General features: G+C 44.6%; 1 protein-coding gene across 3 annotated transcripts in view; it reads right to left on the reverse strand.

Annotated features, from left to right (window-relative positions):
• The window catches only part of DUS2 (dihydrouridine synthase 2), a 403,339-nt gene that overhangs the window by 63,685 nt on the left and 318,767 nt on the right, over window positions 1-20,887 (reverse strand). For all 3 annotated transcript variants that reach the window (XM_069216243.1, XM_069216241.1, XM_069216242.1), the window contains 2 exons: window positions 12,549-12,717; window positions 10,215-10,336 (listed from right to left, as the gene is read on the reverse strand). In XM_069216243.1, coding sequence (XP_069072344.1) covers window positions 10,215-10,336; window positions 12,549-12,717 — 291 coding nt within the window. The remainder of the gene's footprint in view (window positions 1-10,214; window positions 10,337-12,548; window positions 12,718-20,887) is intronic.

Genomic DNA, 20,887 nt, shown 5'->3' on the forward strand with positions numbered 1-20,887 from the left:
TTTTGTGCAAGTTCAGTGGCCCCAGTTGGGCTAGTTGAGCACAAGGTGTTTAGTACTGCTGTTAGCACTTGCTTTAGTTCCCTCACATCTTCTTGTAGGCCCAGTATGAGAGAGACCACCTCCTCCTGAGAAGAAACCATAGGAGGTAGATGTTCTGGGGATCGAGAGTTCGAGTGTAGGCCCCTTGCTCACACGGTTGGGCCTGCAAGTCCAATGGCAGGAAGCGATTTGAACATGGGATGTTATGTACAGTCACAGTATCTGTCAAGAGATCGCCTGGAATCGAGTGTGCCACGCCCATCCCATAGGTTCTGTATTTAAACCCTCAGGTTGGAATACACGGACGAGCAAAAGGTCTTCATTTGAAGAGACATTTCCTCTGGAAGGGGGATTTATGGTCAAAAAAGGAATAAGAGTACCAGTTTTCAATCCTTTTGGTGGGAGCTTCTCTTTTTTGTTCAATATAGATTCTACCTCCTCTATCAGGGTATCAATTTCGTTAGATACACAATTTGGGAAGGCATATGATGATTGGTGCAGCTTCAGTAGTTTGGGTTGCACTACGCCCACCACAGGGCTTCCTTTCGCCTTACGCTTCCCTATCCCAGAGGAATGACACCTCACACCCACTAAATGTCAAACAGGAGCCCCCCAGCAATCCTACCTTAAAACCAAGGGGGATGGCCCAGCCCAGCCTCACACGGCTCAGACAGGCGTGGACGGGCCCGCCCCTGGCTCGGGCAACGCCTGGGCGCGACCCACACTGCGGGATGCTCTAGCGTGTTTGAAGCGCTCGATTCATGGCTCCGCCGCCTCCATCCTCAAGGGGCACTTGGGACAGGTAGTCCCCTCCTGGTCTCTGCCGTGTTTGAAGAACCCTATGTCTTTCACACATCTGGAAAGGCTATCTTGCATTCGCAAATGGTCAAATTTACGGTTTTGCACCGTTTGTGAATGCAAAATGGGCCGATACATCTGGCCCAAACTCTTGAACCTTGGCTGCCAAGGGATCAATGTGTTCAGAATGACGATAATGAACAAATCTTTTACATTTTGCAGAGTAAAAGTAGTAGGCCTGCGCGCTTCTTTGACAATGTCCATACATTCTTATGAGAGACTGTGGTAATCAAACTCTAGGAATTCAGGAGCCAGATCTCAAGATTGAGGGATCTGGGGTCCGAGTGTCTGATTTCTCCATGGTTTTACATGAGAAGATTCTGTCTGTTCGGCAGTGCTTTGTGGTGAACCATGATTGTTGTACCCTTGTGGGAGCCACCAGCATGAGAGATGTCTGCCCAAGTCTGCAAACCGCAAACGGAAGCAGCGGGAGAGGTGGAAAGTGTAAGCAAATAGCTCTGACCAACTCATCAATAGTGCATTTCCCTTGGAATGTGGGTGTGGAAACCTGGAGGTGAAGTTTGGGCATTTGGCTTTTCTGCTGTGTTGAAGAGGTTTATGTGCAGTTGCCCCCAATGCCAGAAATACAGGAGGATGACTTGCGGGTTAAGTTCCCCACTCGTGGACTTGTTGGCGCCTCCTGCTGAGGAGTTCTGCAAAGTGGTTGTCCACTACCGGTAGCTATCTGCTAACAGGGGAATGCTGTATCGGAGAGCCCATCTCCAAATGGGTTGGGCTAAATGTGAAAGCTGTGGGGACTTGAGCCTACTTGCGTTTGGGGATATTACATGGCTGTCATATTGTCCTCCTTGATGAGGACTACCTTGTCCCATGAGGTGAGGAAAGAAGGCTTTCAATGCTGGGCGAACAGCTAGTAACTCCAGGTGATTTATGTGGAAGTGTTGCCGACAGTGTCTAGTGGCCCTGGACAGTTATATCTTGCAAATGCGGTCATCAACCCATAAGAGAGGCGTCCATTGATATGGTCTCTGCAGAACTGGGTCTGCTGGTGTTCCACCACTGCGGAGAGTGACAAGCTTGTTGGTTGAGCAACACTAGATCTTCCAACTGAACTCCGCTTGAGTCCATTGGTGCGGTAAGTACTCCTGCAACAGATGCATATTTAACCTGGCATGAGGTACTATGGCTATACATGAAGCCATTATACCAAGAAGACGGGTGACTGTCCTCACTATCAACTGTTGACTTGGTTGGAATTGGGGAATGAGTGCTTGAAAAGATTACATCCTGGCAGTATTCGGGTAAGCTATTCATAGTTGCGAGTTGAGAACTGCTCCTAGGTAAGGTCGGATCTGAAGAGGTAGGGATTTTAAGGTGCTGATGGTAAAATCTAGTTCATGCAGTAGGTTTATGCTGACATAAGTGTGCTGGTAACACTTCTGACCAGTTGGCTTTTGATGAGCCATTCGTCCAGTAATGGAAAGGCATGTATGCTTTGTCTGCGCAGGTGAGCAGCAACTACTACAAGGCATTTGGTGAAGACTCTGGGCACAGCAGTGACCCCAAAGGTAACACTTTGACCTCGACATGCTGACCATTTATTACAAACCTCAGATACCGTTGATGTGCGGGATGAATAGGAATATGGAAGTAAGCGTCCTTGAGGTTGAGTGCAGCCATTAAGTTGCCTAGTTTTAATAATGGGTCAAAGAGACTAGTGACTGGCATGTGAAAGTTCCCTGAGAAAAAGTACTCGTTTAGGGATCTGAGTTCCAAGATTGGCCTCAGGGACCCGTCCTACTTGGGAAAAAGGAAGTGTAATGAATTGACTTCTGTGACCTATTGGTGGAGTGAGATGGGTTTTATAACTCCTTTTTTTGTGAGGAGTGATTGTACATCTTCCCTGATCAACTGCTGATGTGGGGAAAGTTTGTGTTTGCAATGTTGAATATTATGAGGTGGGGAAGGGACCTCGAGACAATAACCATGTTGGATAATATCCAACACCCACTGGTCGGAGGTGATGCTCCGCCAGGCAAGAAAGAACCCTTGTAGTTGACTCTCAACAGGTATTGTGTGATCGGGGGAATGAGTGGTACGTCAGCGTTTGGGGGTTCTGGTGGATGCTTTGGTAAATCTGCTCTTGCCTCTGACTTTTGAGCTGCTACCCCCAACACAAGTTTTGGTAGTATCATCTAGGCGACGTGGTTTGGGTTTGTGGCTGCTAGTATGAGGTGAAGGTTTCAGGGGAGGTAGTCTTGGACCCTCCATGGCAGGATGGCTGGCGACAGGAGCCGCAGCAAGATGTCTACAGTGCTCCCATGGCCTTGGTCTTTTTTTATCTTCTCTAGGCGAGTACCTAATTGAGGACCAAATAGTTGTTTCCCCATCGAATAGAAGGGCCAGGAGATTTTGCTGTATGTCTGGTTTAAACCCTAAGATGTGAACCCAGGAATTTCTGCAGAGTAACATACTAGAGTTTATTCCTCTTGCTGCAGTAGCCGCAGCGTCAAGGGCACAATGTATATTAGTGTTAGATCTTAACTTACCCTCAGAGGCTATTTGAAAGGCTACTTCTTTCTGAGAAATATTGGAGGAGTTCCTCCATCTCGTCCCTGTGTGCACTATCACATCTGGAGAAGAGGCAGATGGAGTTGTGCGGCCACCCTCCGTCCAGCTGCATCAATCTTTCTGCTCTCCCCATCCTTGAAAGGACTTCACCAGATGTTTGGGAATTTGCTCTTTTACGTGCAGTTGCCACTACTAAAGAGTCTTGTGGAGGTTGACCTTTAATATATATGGGGTTATTGGGGGACACCTTATACTTCTACTCTTGGAGTTATCACCCTAGATCAGTGGTTCCCACCCTGTGGTCCAGGGTCCCCTGGGGGTCTGTGAAGCCTCCTCTAGGGGTCCGCGACTGGTTAGATAATTAAATAATATTAACAGATTAGGACCCCAGCTTTCACCGATGACTCAGTGGTGGGCCCCCAGATTTTAGTAATGATACAGTGGGGGTCCCTGGGTTCTAGTAATGATAAAGTGGGGGTCTACACGGTCTACAGAAGTCAAAAGGTTGGGAGCCACTGCCCTAGATCATACAATGTCATTAAATATGTCAGAGGTGTGATGGAGCATAACCTTAAAATATTGTGCTGGATGCTGTGAGGAGGAGACTGTGTTGAATAAGAAGTTGTCGTCCAGGGACTCTGGACGTAATTGCACCTTATGGAAGGTGGCAGCCCCACCAATTAAGTCATGGTAAGTAGCAGCATCATCTGGGGGAGATGGTTTTGCAGGGTAGAGATCAGGGTCTGCATCAGCTGGTGGGTCAGTTAATACGTGTCCCATGGGATATCGAAAGCGTCCCCATCATCTCCGCCCCCAAAGAATGAATTGACCCTTCAGGGGAATATGATGCAGGGGCAGCTGGTGAAGCAGGTGGTGAGGGTGTACTGTGTGGAGCCGGTACAGGTGGTGAGATAATGTTTACAGACTTGTGGTCTTGACCATCTTCTTCCTCTATTTGGGTGGAGTTGGAACATCCAAAACTTCTTCAAAAGACAGCTGCCTTTTGGAAGATCATGCAGCTCTGCTCTGTGTATGTGGTGGGAGCGGTCTAGTGATTTTTCGGCTTCTGTCAGGATCGATAATGATATGCTTTTGCTGAGAATCAATCTCTTCTTGCAGTCTCTGAAGCAGGACTGCGATCCATAGACCGTTTTTCAGTGTCAAAGTTGTCGGCGGCTGACGCTGAGGGTTTTAGCTCCGAAGATCTTGGTTCTAGAGAGGCTGGTTTCGGTGGCAACAGTGGCTGGTGTTTCAATGCTGAAGATTTCGGCTCCGAAGCTTTACTCAAGTCTGAGGCGGGTGTGATCGGCCCCAAAGCATGTGGCTTTAATGTTTTCTTTGATGCCGAGCTGGGGATGGGCATGTCCGTAGAGGATGGTCTGTGCAGACCATGGCCCAAAGGCAGTGGTGGTCCAGCAATGCTTTTAAGTTCTCTCTGGATGGGCAGTTGACTCTTAGTGGTGGTTTGCTGGGATCGAGGTGATGGAGGCACAGTACTCATGGCTGGCTGAGCTGGAGGCAGATGTTGCATTTTGGTTTCAGAGCCAGAGCGGTCGCCCCAACAGAAGGTCCCTTCATCTGCAGTAGCCACCTGTGCGTGTTTTTCTTCCTGGAAGTCCTTTGGTCCGTACATATTTCGTGTATCATCAGTGCTTCTTCGAGACATTTCGAGACGTCAAACTTCTGGTCGCAAAGAGTCTTCTTCGAATCTGAAGGAGCAGCAAGCCTCTCAGCTGCCCACGTTGTGTTCGTGGAAGAGCCACAGATTACAGACCTGGCAGAGGTTGGTGCAAGGGTACTTTGTATGAAACCAAGGACAGATTCGAAAAGGCCTCCAATCCATCACTAAGAGGACATAGCTTGAGGGAACACCTGAGGCTGGAAGCAAAATCCCAGAGGGGGAAGGCCTAAGCAGAGCCACAATCGATGTAAGTAGCCTTAACGAAGCAGATGACGCCAAATCCAGCAGAAGAAAGAGAGGACAGCAACTGAGAATACCACCTATGGAAAGCAGGTTTGAACCAAGAAAGTGCAGCACAACGGTGTTGAACCGAAGCAGAAAAGCACAATTTTGAGCCCAAAGGCGGAATAACACAAATAGTGAAGTCAATGACCATGCGAAATACCAGCAAGAAGAGGAGTCACACTACCTTGTGACTCGAAAGACTTTCTCTGCCGAAAAACAACTTGCACACATCCGAGCCTAACACTAGATGGCAGGATTTTGAAAAGCATGGGTATCTACAGCCACACATGCCGTGAACATTCAGTTAGACAGATTCTGGAGAACAAGAGAGGTATTTCTCAATTTTCCAATTGCATGTACTGCGTGACCAGTCATAAACAAGGAGGGTATAAGGAGACCGAGCCAGATGACTAATGAAGTGTCAAAGTTCCCCAAGCAGAATAGAAGTAAAATAAGAGCCTGAGGCAACGAACTAACGAAATAACAGTGACCATGAGGCACAGCAATAAAGGAGTGAAAAGGAGCCTTTGATCCAAAAGGTAGAAGCATAAGTGTGGATATAAACCTTTGACCTTGATAACATTATGAAAGACCCAGGCCACCCAGACAAAATCTGAGCAAATTGCGTACCTGCTAATCAACGTTAGCTCAAGGTGAGCAAACTACTGGGGGAGGAACTGCAACGAATTCCGAAGAGTGCAAACAGCACTATGCTATTTGCCCCTCTGATTTGCGTCGGATTTTGCCTGCTGCAATTCCTCGGAACAAAAAAACCCTCAATTTGCAGCAGGATTTGCCTGACGTAAAACACAGGACCAAATACTCTCACATTTTTTTGTTATAAAGCATTTTCTTAGCATTTTAAACCATATAATAGTATATTACCAGAGTGTACAAACAATAGGTGTAACCATATGATACCTTAATCACATCTAATCACACACACGCACCTTGTTCAGAACTGTTAAACCATCCACCAACCCCAGCCCAGGGATTGGTCAATTGTCAACATTATATCAGGCCGCTTCCTCTGGGGCCCCTTGCCCCAGACCAGGTGCCTCAGGATTTGCTTTACCGAGTCCATGGGGACCATGTCTCTGTTAATTCATTAGACGTCCTCTGGTCTTGTAGACCCGTTTCTACACCAGTGCACTTCTGTCCATGCCACTCTTTCATTTGCCTGGAGTTTGGAGTTCTGTGGGTCACCAATGCTTTGCTACGACCCATTAGGCATTTCAGTATTCAAGTCCGACAAGTAGATGTGTACTCTGGCTAACCTCTCAGCCATCCATAATTTCCAGCAGTGCCGCTAAGGCTTCCAGCGAAACATCACACCCAAATACTCTCTCCATGAGTGCATGTGCTGTGACCCAAAAGGAGGCTATGACTCAGAATTCCCATACAGCATGTCGGAAAGTGCCTTCTGTTGTGTTGCAACGTGAGCATGAGGCTGATGGAGCTGTGGCCATCGGCCACAACTTAGCAGGGTTATAGTATATGCGCTGTAGGTATTTGAACTGTATGAAACAGAGTCTAGCTGAAATTTCCAGGAGCCTGGGGGCCATTAGGGCCTCAGCCCAGTTGTTGTCATTTAACACACCAAGATCCTTGCCTCATGCATCTCGGAGCTGCTGAAAATGGGCGAGAGTGTTTGAGACCTAAAGATTTGTGATATTACTTTCTGTCTGAGTTGTGCCATAGTAACCTTGGCCTCTAGGGAGTGAAACTCTGGCAATATCTGCAACTCATTGGCGTGAATATCGAGTGTATGCCACTATAGGGAGGACTCCCCGGCGACTGCGACCCTGTGAGTAGCCAGAGTTGACCCCCGTGAGCCCCCCCAGCGATGCCTGCAGAGGGAATTCTTGGTCCTTTTAGATGCAGGGTAGTCCTCTGAGGCTTCAGAGGTCGCTGGACCCTGGGGAGCGCGTCGCTGTTGCAGTTTCTCTTGAAGTGGGGAGACAGGCCGGTAGAGCTGGGGCCAAAGCAGTTGGTGTCTCCGTCTTATCTGCCGGGCTTCAGGTCAGCAGTCCTTCTTCGTCTTAGGTTGCAGGAATCTGTTTTCCTAGGTTCTGGGGGCCCCTAAATACTCAATTTAGGGGTGTGTTTAGGTCTGGGGGGTTAGTAGCCAATGGCTACTAGCCCTGAGGGTGGCTACACCCTCTTTGTGCCTCCTCCCTGAGGGGAGGGGGCACATCCCTAATCCTATTGGGGGAATCCTCCATCTGCAAGACGGAGGATTTCTAAAAGTCAGAGTCACCTCAGCTCAGGACACCTTAGGGGTTGTCCTGACGGGCCAGTGACTCCTCCTTGTTTTTCTCATTATCTCCTCTGGCCTTGCGGCCAAAAGTGGGGCCGTGGCCAGAGGGGGCGGGCATCTCCACTAGCTGGAATGCCCTGTGGCGCTGTAACAAAGGGGGTGAGCCTTTGAGGCTCACCGCCAGGTGTTACAGTTCCTGCAGGGGGAGGTGAGAAGCACCTCCACCCAGTACAGGCTTTGTTACTAGCCACAGAGTGACAAAGGCACTCTTCCCCATGTGGCCAGCAACATGTCTGGTGTGTGGCAGGCTGTCAAAACTAGTCAGCCCACACTGGAAGTCGGGTATGTTTTCAGGGGGCATCCCTAAGATGCCCTCTGGGGTGTATTTCACAATAAAATGTACACTGGCATCAGTGTGCATTTATTGTGCTGAGAAGTTTGATACCAAACTTCCCAGTTTTCAGTGTAGCCATTATGGTGCTGTGGAGTTTGTGTATGACAGACTCCCAGACCATATACTCTTATGGCTACCCTGCACTTACAATGTCTAAGGTTTTGCTTAGACACTGTAGGGGCATAGTGCTCATGCACCTATGCCCTCACCTATGGTATAGTGCACCCTGCCTTAGGGCTGTAAGGCCTGCTAGAGGGGTGACTTATCTATGCCATGGGCAGTGTGAGGTTGGCATGGCACCCTGAGGGGAGTGCCATGTCGACTTAGTCATTTTCTCCCCACCAGCACACACAAGGTGGTAAGCAGTGTGTGTCTGTGCTGAGTGAGGGGTCCCCAGGGTGGCATAAGACATGCAGCAGCCCTTAGAGACCTTCTCTGGCATCAGGGCCCTTGGTACCAGGGGTACCAGTTACAAGGGACTTACCTGGATGCCAGGGTGTGCCAATTGTGAAAACAAAGGTACAGTTTTAGGGAAAGAACAATGGTGCTGGGGCCTGGTTAGCAGGTCTCAGCACACTTTCAAATCATAACTTGGCATCAGCAAAGGCAAAAAGTCAGGGGGTAACCATGCCAAGTAGGCATTTCCTTACAGAAGGGCAATGTCAATCACTAGTAGGTCGAAGGATGCCATGCAACTATTGGCACATACATTGCCAAGTGTAGAAATGCCCGAGGTCCCATGCCCTGAAACCTTTGAGGCTGGCATCATGCTTAACGTATGTGTCATGCCAGAGAGGGGGATCAGCAGTCAGTCTGCCATGCCAACCCACGTGTTTGACCTCTGCCTTCCAACAATCTAGTGGCATTCTAGTGATCATGGGCAGCATGTGATGAGCTTGGGCTCAGTATAATATGAAGTTTAAGTCATGGAGTCGTAGTATAAGTAGCTCAAGACAAACCACTGCATCCCCCCTATCACACAACAACCAATTATTCACTGGAACGAATACCCTCAATTTTCACTCAGTTTCACCCCAAAACCAGATTACCGATCGTGATCAGGGCTAAGTAGGATAAAATCAATGTAATTGCATACATTTAAGGAAGAAAAATCGAAACATGCTCACGGGAGATAGAGATATTCCAAAATGAATATGATAATTTAAAATTACAACATTGTTTTCACATTTTAACAAAGTCATCAGGGCTACATGTCGCCGACTGTAGAGGTGCACCCCAGTCTGTTATAGTGTTTTTGCAAACATCATAGTTACTGCCCAATATCAGTGAAGAGGTGCAGTGTTTTTCTCTGCTTACATTATGCTTCAGAGCCTTCCCTCATGAAGGGACTTTAAGTCCACTGTTAGCTTCCTGCAAGCATTGGGTGGGGAGGGGGAGGAGTTCTACACTCATTTGGGCGTGGAGAGTGTGCGATCACACATCTTTGCACCCCCACTATCCTCCCACTGCATCCACTTTACTTTGCTGGTCATAGTCCCAAAGGACATTCTAGTAAATGGAAGGTGACATGGTGGTGTAAAGATGGAGCACAGTGCAAGGTCAGCCAGTGCTCTTGGATGCTTGCCTGAGTGACCTAAGGCTGCCAGAGCTGTCTCAAGGAGTAGACGGAGTGGCATCATTTGCATCCTTTTGACACCTAAATTATGTTCCGACCATCACTGAGCCACAGAATATGTGGCAATCATTTCGTTGTTTGATCCTGAGGAGCACGGCATTGTACCAAAGTGCCACTGTCTCCTTTTGTGTGAGGCCACGGACACCGCACCTCTGAAAAGAATAATTCATAACATAAAACTGGATAACTGAAGATGGTCAGAATGGAGACTTCAGACAACCCTAAAACGACACTGCAAGGTTCCAAGATAGAGTGTATACAAATCACCACATTAATGCCTAGGATTAGTTAAGCTTGAGGACTCTGGTAACATGGAGCATTGTTACACTTCATTTGGAGCCTCTGACACTCTAGGTTTGCTCCTTCAACATCAGGCAAGGCGCAGACTGAAAAAACAGTAGCTACAATTAAGTAAATGAACTAACGAATGGTATCTATAACATAAGTGCTACCTATACAGAACCTAATTTGTTTGAAGTTTTATGTAGTTCTGCTAAGGTGCATTAGCAACTGTCTAAGGCCGTCTTACCAGATTGCACGTTGAGTCTGGGCTGAATGCAGCTGCTTTCCCTGTGGTGACTCCAGATGTTCTCTTAACATTTGGCACAAACAATACTTTGTGTTGGTGTAATGGTTTTCATATCTAACTGCCTGGAAAATCACAAAAAGAAAAACTAAGCAAGTAAAGGCAATTTCATATCCAGATAATAAATAATAGGAGCTTAATCATTCGAAACAGTAAAAGGACTGAAAAATGAGTCTGTAAACTATGTGGGAGGGATCATGAATTACTAACATCACAAGCACAATATAGATCGAGGAGAATTAATGCCAACTGCAGGGGATGGGTGGTAGGCCCAACAAGACTGTTTCTTTCCATGCCTGCTGTAACATCAATGAACAGTTTAGTCTGTGTACGCATTTGATGTAACTGAAATGATCTCCATGCCCAAGAAACCCCCCAGTCTATGCAGCTATTTTTTATGCTCTAGTTGTCTAGCCTCAGCCCACAGTGTGGTGATGGCCTGCTTCACGGTGCAAAGCACACACATCATCTGTTTGCTCCTTTGGAAACATAGGGGTTGTGTCTCTCTATTTGACATCCCTGACAACATACAGGTGGGAAATCTGGGTACTGGGTTTCTGTATTAATGATCCTATCCATGGCATCCACGATCCCCTACCAATAATGCCCAGGTTTTGGACAATGTTATATAGTAACTGTAGCAACATGCCAGTTCCCTAACGTTCTCACGAGCAAAGCTCTGATCCATTTGAGTCCTACTCATGTAATTTAGAAGAAGTGTGCTGTGCTACCAATATATGGAAACTTATACCATTACTTCCCTCACTGTTGCACATTTGGATGTGTTATGTATCCTGGGGTGTATCTCATTCCACTCTTTCTCCAAGAATGCCCCAATTCCAGTCCCTTCTTTTCCGTCCTTGTGTTTTCCCTGATCAGTTGTGCACATAAGGCACTGGCCTTCAAACGTTTTAATGCCGAGCCCCACCGTGTGGAAAACATAATCACTGCCACCAAAGAATAAAAAAGCTTTTTTTCACGATTATTCTATATAATTGCCAGCTCTAAAAATAATTAACAATTCAAACACTGCTTGCAGGTAAGTTCAATATTCCCTTTTAAAATGCAATCAAATACAACACTGGCAGCCTGGTCTTCCAAAAGTATACACAGTGCGATTCCATATCAGAGATAGGGGTGGGGAGGAACTTTGAGAATTATTTGGAGACCGTACCCTTTGACAGAATTCCCAGCTAGGATATAAGTGGCAAAAATGTTACTGCAGACCTGTTACAGAGTGTCTGACCGCCTCTCTGTTTTTTTCACTAAAAACAAACTGCTTTCAGCATGATCCCCCTCTTGGCCAGTGCCTGGTGCCCCCATGAGAGTTTATTATGTTTTTCTATAAAAGTTTTGTATCTTCTGCTGCTAGCGGGGGTCGACGCTCCTCCGCCATGGCAGAGGAGCCGCCCCTTGGGAAAGCACCCAATGCCCAGTATGGCCAGTCCGACCTTGATTCTTTCGTATCCTCTCTGACACTGATTCCATGTGCAATGCAAACAGCAAAGGGGAGAGGGGACATCCTTGCTTTGTGTCTCTTTGAAGAGTCAGTGATGTTGACATTTTCCCACTGGCCATAACAATTGCTATGATGTCTTTGTATACGTTAAAAACATACTTTTGGGACTGGCTTGGGTATAACCTCAATGGATGCTTCAAGCATAAAGGTTATATTGGAGCCAGATGCGGTGAAGAATTCAAAAAAGCAAGGCTGAGGCAAAATGTCTTATAAAAAAGCACTGCATATGTCCGTCTGAGCCCCGAGATGTATTAAACTTGAGACAGACTATGCTGGGAACCACTTCATCCTGTTTAATAGGGGACTCCAAGGCACCTTCTTGTGAGTCTGATATCTTTTGCACTTTTGTGCCTTCCAAATGAGCTTTGTATCTTCTCCAGGGGTCTCAATTCAGCTTTGCATACTCTGTCACAGTAGTCCCTAAATGCTTTTCCTATGCCACAGTCCTCCCTAATTAGAGACCCAGAGCTATGCTTGATTCCCTCGGCCCCCACAATTTGATGCAAGCAATTTATCAGCTTTGTTTCCTCACTGAAATATCGTTGTCTAGTGCGGAGCACAGCATATTCTGTCTTATCAGACTCAAGCAGTGTAACGTGTGCGCTGCATACCTGCACATTTGCGCCATACTTCGCTAGATCCCTTCTTTTTGTGTTTTGCTACCAGGTTTTCAATTGAGTTCTCAAGGCCTCAAGTTTATCTCGTCTATCTTTATCATCAAATATTTAAAGTGCGAATGTATATATTTCAAGACTTACGTATTTAATGTACTCCTGCATGACTTCCGCCAGGGGCAGAGCTCCCTCTTTTCTGAAGATTGAAGGGTTCCACATGGCAGCACGAGCCAGCATTACGGATGAGGCACTTGTCGCCTGCCGGAAGGTTTCAATGTCTGCATACTCTTTTATATGATCCTGAGAGCCTCCGCTTGAAGAGATATAAAAAAAACCAGTGTTAATCAAGGCACCCCTTTAATCTAAATTTAGACTATGGTTAATTAAGACTTTTAGAGGAAGAAAGATAAAAATGGATGCACAGTCAAACTCCAGAAAAGCAAGAAAACCTAGGGTGATGCTATGGCTCGGTCGTGCGTAATACTAAAGGTCTAAAGGAGGATGGGAACCTTGACCCAAATGCCAGGTTATATATGAAAGTGGGTAAATAATATTGAGATGAAGGAAAACACTGGATGAAATATATTCAGAAACTCATTTTTCAACATGTAAATATTAAAGTTATACGAAAAATAATTTACAAAATGAAACCCTTGCAGTGTTCCTTGCTTTGATCGGTATAAGCTTATCACTTGGGCCAATCCCTATTTTCCGACTCTATCCAACTCTGCTCTGATGATTGCTCACAGCCAACTAATAAGGAAATCATTCTCCTCATGGCCTGACTCCGAGGAATTTCAACATCTTGTTGACCTCACGCCTTCTGAAATACTTCGCACCTGCTATTTCCAACTTCAATCCCCTATGCGTTCTTCCAATCACAGAAGCATCCACATTTAATCTTTGATGATTCTGGTACCCAAATGTACAACTATAAAGAAGATTGAGGGTGGATTGAACAACGGAAACAAAGGTCATAATTGGAAGGGCAAGAAAGACTGGTGGGTGTGGGAGTCAGCGAAGAAGATGGTAATGAGGGAGGGGGCCAGCAGGTAAAATATCAGCTCTCATCACCCCAAATAAGTGATTTTAGAAACACCAGTAATTCTAAGACTTTAGACATCAATATCGTTAAACGGGATATGTGACCAAACCACCCAAAGGATAGAAATACAAATTTTAGTAATAATTTCATGTAATTGAGGCCATTCCAACCCTCTGCAGAACTATTCCTTACAAAGAATAGCCTGGAGGAGGTGGTTGGGCAATGTAGAGAACTATACAACCCTGAAACACCTTGAAAAAACACCCCTACAGGAAACCCACCTCATTCAACAATCTCACACATGTATGATAACCAAAATAAATGTCTCCGCAGCCAGATATTTTAAACATGCCTCCATTAAATATTGAAGAGTTTCAGACCCAAGGAAAACAAGCAATGCAAAGTCAACTCGTCTGGCGCTGATCACCTGCGTTTTAGAAAATTTTATTTGTTTTGTCATGTTTTTCGCAAAACTTTATTTTTCAGATAGCTGCCAGGCCCTCCTCAATCTAAGAAAATATTGGCTAATGGCAAAAAATGTTTTCTGGTATCAAAAAGCACTCATTATCATAGTATTCCTTGGCAATGAAGGGAACTACTTTGTATGTGCATGTGCTCCATGAGGAAGGGCAGCATGCAGTAACTCGTAATAATGTCAGACAATGTTTAAAGTACGCTGACAAACTGCCCCTTATTGCATGATGCAGTGGGTGGAAGAAAAACCTGCATGACACAACCACAGAATAATGGACAAAGCCTAGATGAAAACCCCTATAAGTAAGTATATTATACACATAATTTCAGTAAAATCAAAAGGTCTTGGCTAATACAGACCTAAGAAAGCCAATCGGTATTGGCTGACAGCCTTCTAATCTTGTAGCAAAAGCAAGACAGAAGGAAATAAAGATTGAAAGAAGAAAGTAAGAAAGAAGGAAAGAGGGCAAGAAAGAAGAAAATATTGCAAGAAGGTGAGATTGCAAGAAGGAGAGACAGAAAGACAGAAAGCCAAAAGGCAAGAAAGAAAGCAAGACAGAAGGAAAGAAAAAAAGGAGGAAAAAGAAAAAGGAAGGAAAAAAGGCGAGAAAGAAAAAAGAAAGCAAGAAAGAAGAAAGGAAGGAAAGAAGAAAGGGAAGAAAGAACACAAGAAATAAGGCAAGGAAGGAAAGAAAGACTGCAAAAAATAAGGCAAGAAAGGAAAGAAAGAAGGCAGGATAGAAATAAAGAAAAAGAAAGAAATAGAAATAAAGAAGGAAAGGTTGCATTGCAAATTGGGATAGTTTACCAAGAATCAACCTACTGAGCTATCACAGCAGTACACAAAGGTATCAATGATTGATTACACTGTAACGAGCTGTCTACCTGGTCTTAATGAGTTAGCTCACCAGCTTCAAAAGTATCCTAAATATTCTATTTTATTGCTGCACGAAGATACGTGTAATTCCATTTTCAGATACTGAACCACCTGTAAGTTTCTCTTTTTTTTTTCCTCTAAGACTCACAAACTGAGGTGCCCGCCCTCTATTTACAGGCCATTCTGACAATAGCTAACTTGATCGCGGGGGATAGTGTCCCCAAAGCCTCACAGAGGCTTAGGAAAGGGGGGTTGTACAGAACCCTCCTATATCAATTGAATGCACCGTCCCACTGGGCCCTGGCCCGCCTGGAGGGTATTTAATTTCAAGAGCTGGAGTAAATGCTTTTTTTTTTTTTTTATGTTGCAGAAGATTCACAGATTTTCTGCAAAGCCGTGGCAATTATATTAATATATGTTGTCGGTCCCATGTGGGGTCAGAATATCCCACCACCTGGTCAGGGTATCCCTGCCCTGACCTGTATTTAAATAAACGTGTTACAACTGTGCCGCAAATCAAAAGATAAAGCCCTGTTTTCTTCCTGTGCAAAGTTTATTAAAGAACTTTTGGTGAAACTGGGCCCAGTACAAACGTTCTGCAGAACGGTCTGCTTATGAAACCACATCCTATCATATTCAAGTTTTTAGTTCATGTATTATATTTGAATAGAGAGATGTTCACGCTTCTTTTCCTGCATAGTAAGAAGAGGATAACTTAATATAGAACAGTTTCAAATGGACACAGTCTAGTATACTGTGAAATTTCAGCGGTCAGATAAACAAAGGCTGTTCCAGAAGGAATTTACAGCAGCACTGGCACCAGGCCCTCAACATAAATCCAAAACTTAAGTAATTATAAAGTAAAAGCAAAAACAGGCACTGAAGGGAACTACACTGTTTGCAGATGTGCTATTTGTGAAGGAGCGAAATACAGTCACTGAAATTGAAGCTAGGCAGTGGACTGTAAGGGTGACCTATAGCCCCATGCTGTAAGCTGTAGTGGGTGGAAGAAAAATGTGAATGACACAATAACAGACCACTGGTCACATTTCAGTGGTCTTGTATGTGAGAGGTGGCAGAAGCCCCATTAATTATATTATTTTTGTAAAATCAATAGGTCTTGGCTTAGATCGGACATAAAAAAGGAGTCGTGGGAGCTCTTAAGGATAAGCGCTCATACATTACAGGTTGCACTGAATGAAGGCCCTGTCCCCTAGGCTTGCAACAAAGGATTCCACTTCAGACAGGCCACCATAATGTTCACTGAAAGCTCGGATGGCCGAACACTGTGCCCCTTCCCAGACTAGACTACTAGAACCCAGAACAGTATTATAATGTAAGAGATGAACAGACTCTGCTTGACACCAGGTATAGAAGGTCACTCACTCATAAGACTGATGGGTTGAGGTCCGCTCATAACACTGACCTAAAAATCTGGGTTCTTTAGTAAGACCCATTCGTTGTAGCTCCTTCAATTTTCATGTTGGTATATGCATCTTACTTATTACTGCTGTCACATTCGATACTCTGAGAGGTGATGTTACCATTAACTTTTTGAAGTTGCATTAGTGTGGTGTGTGTGTAAAAGTAAAATCTCCATGCATTTCCATAGACTTCTTTGGGCAGGGGTTCAGCAAAAACTGCTGAACGGAATTACACCAAATTCTGCCAGGAAGCTAGATCTTGGTCCGCAGATTGTGATTTTTGTTATTTGGTGTAAATCAGTTCAGTAGTTTGAGAAATTAAGGGTAAAAAAAATTTGTATATTTTGGCTGGTGGGCTTGTGAGAGTCTCGAAGACTCTTGCGAGAGCACCTATTAAAAAATAGAGCTTTTTGATTGGCCCAGAGAGCTTTATTTCCCTTTCGCTGTCTCGATCACGAGGTATTCAGTCTCTCTTGTGAGAGAGCGCTCTGATTGGCTGCCAGAAACATCCCGACCCTATTAGCTGAACCCAAGCTGTACAACATTATATAGAAATGTAATATTGCAGTTACTCACCACTATGTAAACTATGAAGCAAACTAACATTAATTGGATGATGTCATCAGTGATGCCATCAATAATGTCATTAGAGATGTCATGAGTGATATCATAAATGATGTCATAGCACGTCATGAGTGATGTCGTATGTAAGGTCATAAGCAGCGCATGGCAGGAGCGCAAGTTACAGTTAGTGCTGCTAACTATAACTGGTGATTTTTTTTTCTTTCTCCAAAACATTCATGTTGTCACTGACAAATTCACCTTACTATAACATTACTTTAACCTTTTGTTTTTTTCAGTGAATTAATATATATATATATATATATATATATTTTTTTTTTTTTAATTTTTTTTGCTGTGATGTTATCAATGATGCCACAGAGGATGTCACGAATGATCCAATATTTGGGGTAATTAGCAGCGTATGGCGAGGGCACAAGTTATAGTTACCTTAGGGCATGAATTATAGTGACTTGATATAACTTTAAATGGTGAATTTCAGTGGTTTTGTATGTTTTAAAGAGTATGTTTTAACTGACACTTTCAACTAACTATAACGTCACTGTAACCTTTGTTTTTTTCAGTGAATTTCTAGGTTTAAAAAAAAAAAGCAAAGTAATATTTTATTACCATACCTAAAGCCAGCCGTGAATGAAAGGGTTGGCTGCAGAGCCTACTCTCCGGACAGGCCATGCATCCAACCACCCTTGGGCAGCCAACCCCTGCTGTGCACTGCCTTTGGCATGCTCATCGGGGGATTGGCAGCAGGACCTTACCTGTGGCCAGGCCCTGCAGCCAACTCCCTGTGGCCATCCAACTCCTGCCGTCAGGTCGCATCTTAGCAGCCAACCCTACGCAATGTGCTGACTTCTCCAACACCAAAATATAAAAAGTGAAGAACTGCCTTTATGAAGGGGTGATCCTATCAATATATAAAGCAGCTATATCGCCTTTTTCCAAAAATCACCAATAATTTTAATTAAATGTATATTTCAGCATTTCATACAAGGCAGTGTTTATTAATAATAACTAATACAAATGTTTCATGAAGTTTTACTAAAACATGTTTGTGTCTCTTTCTTTTGACAGTTTTTATTATTACATTTTTTGCGTGAAAAATGTGAAAGTAAAAATTCAGGTTCACGTTTCAAAAAACAACAATAAACCAAAGATGTTTCTGAGCCTTTCTTTTAAAGAGTTTCAGCCCAAGAAATGCAATCATAAAATAACCACAAGAGGGCCTTGAATTTTGTTTTTAAATATCTTTAAAGCACATGAAATGCAGCCACAGAACTAGCCCCAAGAGGATGTTGCACTCAGCTGTGGAGTAAAAGCTCCAGCCTGGTAAGTATTTTAAAACAATATACTAAGTTCTCCTAGGATCATGGTTTCAATGACCCAAGATACTTAATGTTTCTTTTCTAATGATGCTGGGGGGCTGCAGAACTCCTTGCAGCCTCCCACAACATAAAGAAAATTTGGCGGTGCCACTGTTAATGTCATCACTGGAAAACAAGCAAAATGTAAATAGCCCTTAGGATTAGGTGGAGCTCCTTGAAGGAACAGTGAATAATAAAGGAGAATGAATGGGAATGCAGCCCCCCCCCGAGCAAATTTGGGTCCCCCTTCCATGGGTCTTTAATTTTTAAGAAGGGTACGGGGGTGCTTGGCCCCCAACTCTGACCCTCTTTGGTGTCTTGGGGACCTCATCACCTGGGCCTGTCACAAATAAATGGGACGGGCACGTGGCTCCCATCCCTGAGCCTCCTGGGGCACTGGGGACCCCATACTCCAGTGCCTATGTTATAAATAAAGTGGAAGGGGCGCTCTGCCCCTTTTCCGAGCCTTTACGGACCTGGCTAACTCAACCCCAAGGGATGGGGTCCCCGAAGCCTCAGAGAGGCTGACGGGGCGCGTGCTGCTCTCTCCTATAAATGTAGCTCACCATCTCTCCCTGGCCGGCCCAAGGGCTTTTTAATTTCAAGTGCAGAAGTCCATGCTTTTTAAAAAAAATAAAAAAAATTGCTGTGGAGTTGCGGATCCACTGTAAAATAGCAGCAGCTTCAGAGCCCAATGGTTCGCCTTTATTTTTTAACTGGATTTGCGAATCCTCAGTGGATTCGGGAATTCATGGAGGAACTGCAGATTAATGGTCCAGAGATCTCTAAATTTTAACCTCCACATGCCCAAACTGGCACACATTTAAATCCTTATTTCTTGAAAACTACTCAACAGATTTACACCAATCCAAGCAAAGGCAATTCCTTGAATAAGGTGTGGAAAATTCACCTTTTCTGCCTGGGTGTCCCATTTCTTTCTAGATTCAAATTTTCCTGGCATTTGGACACTGTGCATTGTGACACTGCTATTCAGGTCCACAGTGTGTGTGCTTTGACCCTAAAATGGTAATGACAAAACTGGTTTTAATCCAATTGGTCTGTTTATCTTTTCTGTAATGCCACAATAGATGATGCAGAAAATGCATCAATATCATGAGAGTTAAACGTCATATGTGGGCTGCACCGTGTATTTATACCACACAGGTATTTGACAAAAATGTACGACTGACAGCATAAACACTATGCTCTGGCTGGCCTGCAATTTGAAGGCTCTGCACTGACACATGGCAAGGAAAAGTACCTTTGCCATGTACAAAATTCTATTTTAATATAACAGTCAGTCACTCCTAAATTGGGCCCTGTATGTCCACAAAGCAGGATGCCAATATATAAAAAAAAGAGGCTCCTAGAACATTTAAAAGGAGTGCTGTAGTGTAGCCATTTTTAATATGGCTTCATGCACGTTAGTGTAACATACTAGGCCACTGTGCACTTTGTCCTAGATACATTTTATTCAGCCTCGCACTGTTATTTTACAATAACCAGTTTTACGGTCTTGTTTTTATTTCCTCCTATCACACTGTTTAGCTTAGTTTAGCACAGTGTTCTCAAACAATGCATTCTTGATCACCCTGTGCTTCAGTCAAGGCTACAGACTGGTACATTGCCGGTACACGTGGTAGAAGGTTAGTCTCTAGTGTTCGTAGAAAATACACATCTTTAAGTAGGGACATTTTCTTAGAACATCTGCGTGTTAGTTATAAAAACACTTTCTAGTCCTAATACACGCCAGAGGGAGATTCCGACCAGGAACCTACAACTAGATGCTGACTGCCCCGCTGCAGATGCTGATGCAGATTACAGGCCTTTGCTCAGGTATGAGGGTTGATGTCCTCCTGGGGGAACCTGAAAGGCAGGCTTAGAGCTTCACATGCTGTGCTCAGAATATAACTTAGAGAGAACATAATCTAGTGGCACTATGATAGCCTTACTCTTGTGCTTCCCTCTCATCGTTACTATTTCAATCCTACTGTGTTGTGTAGTTCTGGTTATTGCAGCTCACGCTTTGCTATCTAAAATGCAGTTGTTTTATTAAATCAATCTTTAAAACTTAAACTGCCTTTGTCATTTCTATATGAGACCATACTGTGTATGAGAGAACAGGTTGAGACCAGAGTGACCAGGACTTCCCTGGGAAGTACTAGAGATGTCATGCGCTCGGCTGCCCAATTGTCTCTTCCCCTTGGGAGAGATGAGGCACTGCTTGTTAGCCGGAGCAAAACCCAGATTTAGAGTGACAAGGGTCCTTCACCGTGGGTCATACTTAGTCCCCCGCACTGTGAACGATCTTGCGGCTCAAAATCCAGTAGTCTCAGCGCGTGCTGCTCCAGCACAACCACATGTAGTAACACCAGGTATAAATCCTGTGACTGTACACTCTATTATGGGTAAAGTCCCAGCAAAACGAGAGGAGACTCCGTTTTGGCTGCCACAAAAAATGAATACGCTGGAGGCGGTATTTCCCCATACAGGACCTCAGGATAAACATAGAATATTAACTATGTGCTTGCCCTTTGGGATGGTTCCTACAGTTGAACACTGTAATACATGGGGCACAGTGTTTGTCGCGCTCTATACAACGGCACACAGTACACCGACACTAGCCAACCTACCGTAAGTGCGTCAACAAATTCAAGATGAATGCCGGCTGCCCCGGCCTTATATTTAGGAATGCAACTGATGGGCAATTTTGCCACGGTTTC

This window comes from Pleurodeles waltl, chromosome 12 (assembly GCF_031143425.1).
Source record: "Pleurodeles waltl isolate 20211129_DDA chromosome 12, aPleWal1.hap1.20221129, whole genome shotgun sequence".
In the NCBI taxonomy this organism is placed as follows: domain Eukaryota; kingdom Metazoa; phylum Chordata; class Amphibia; order Caudata; family Salamandridae; genus Pleurodeles; species Pleurodeles waltl.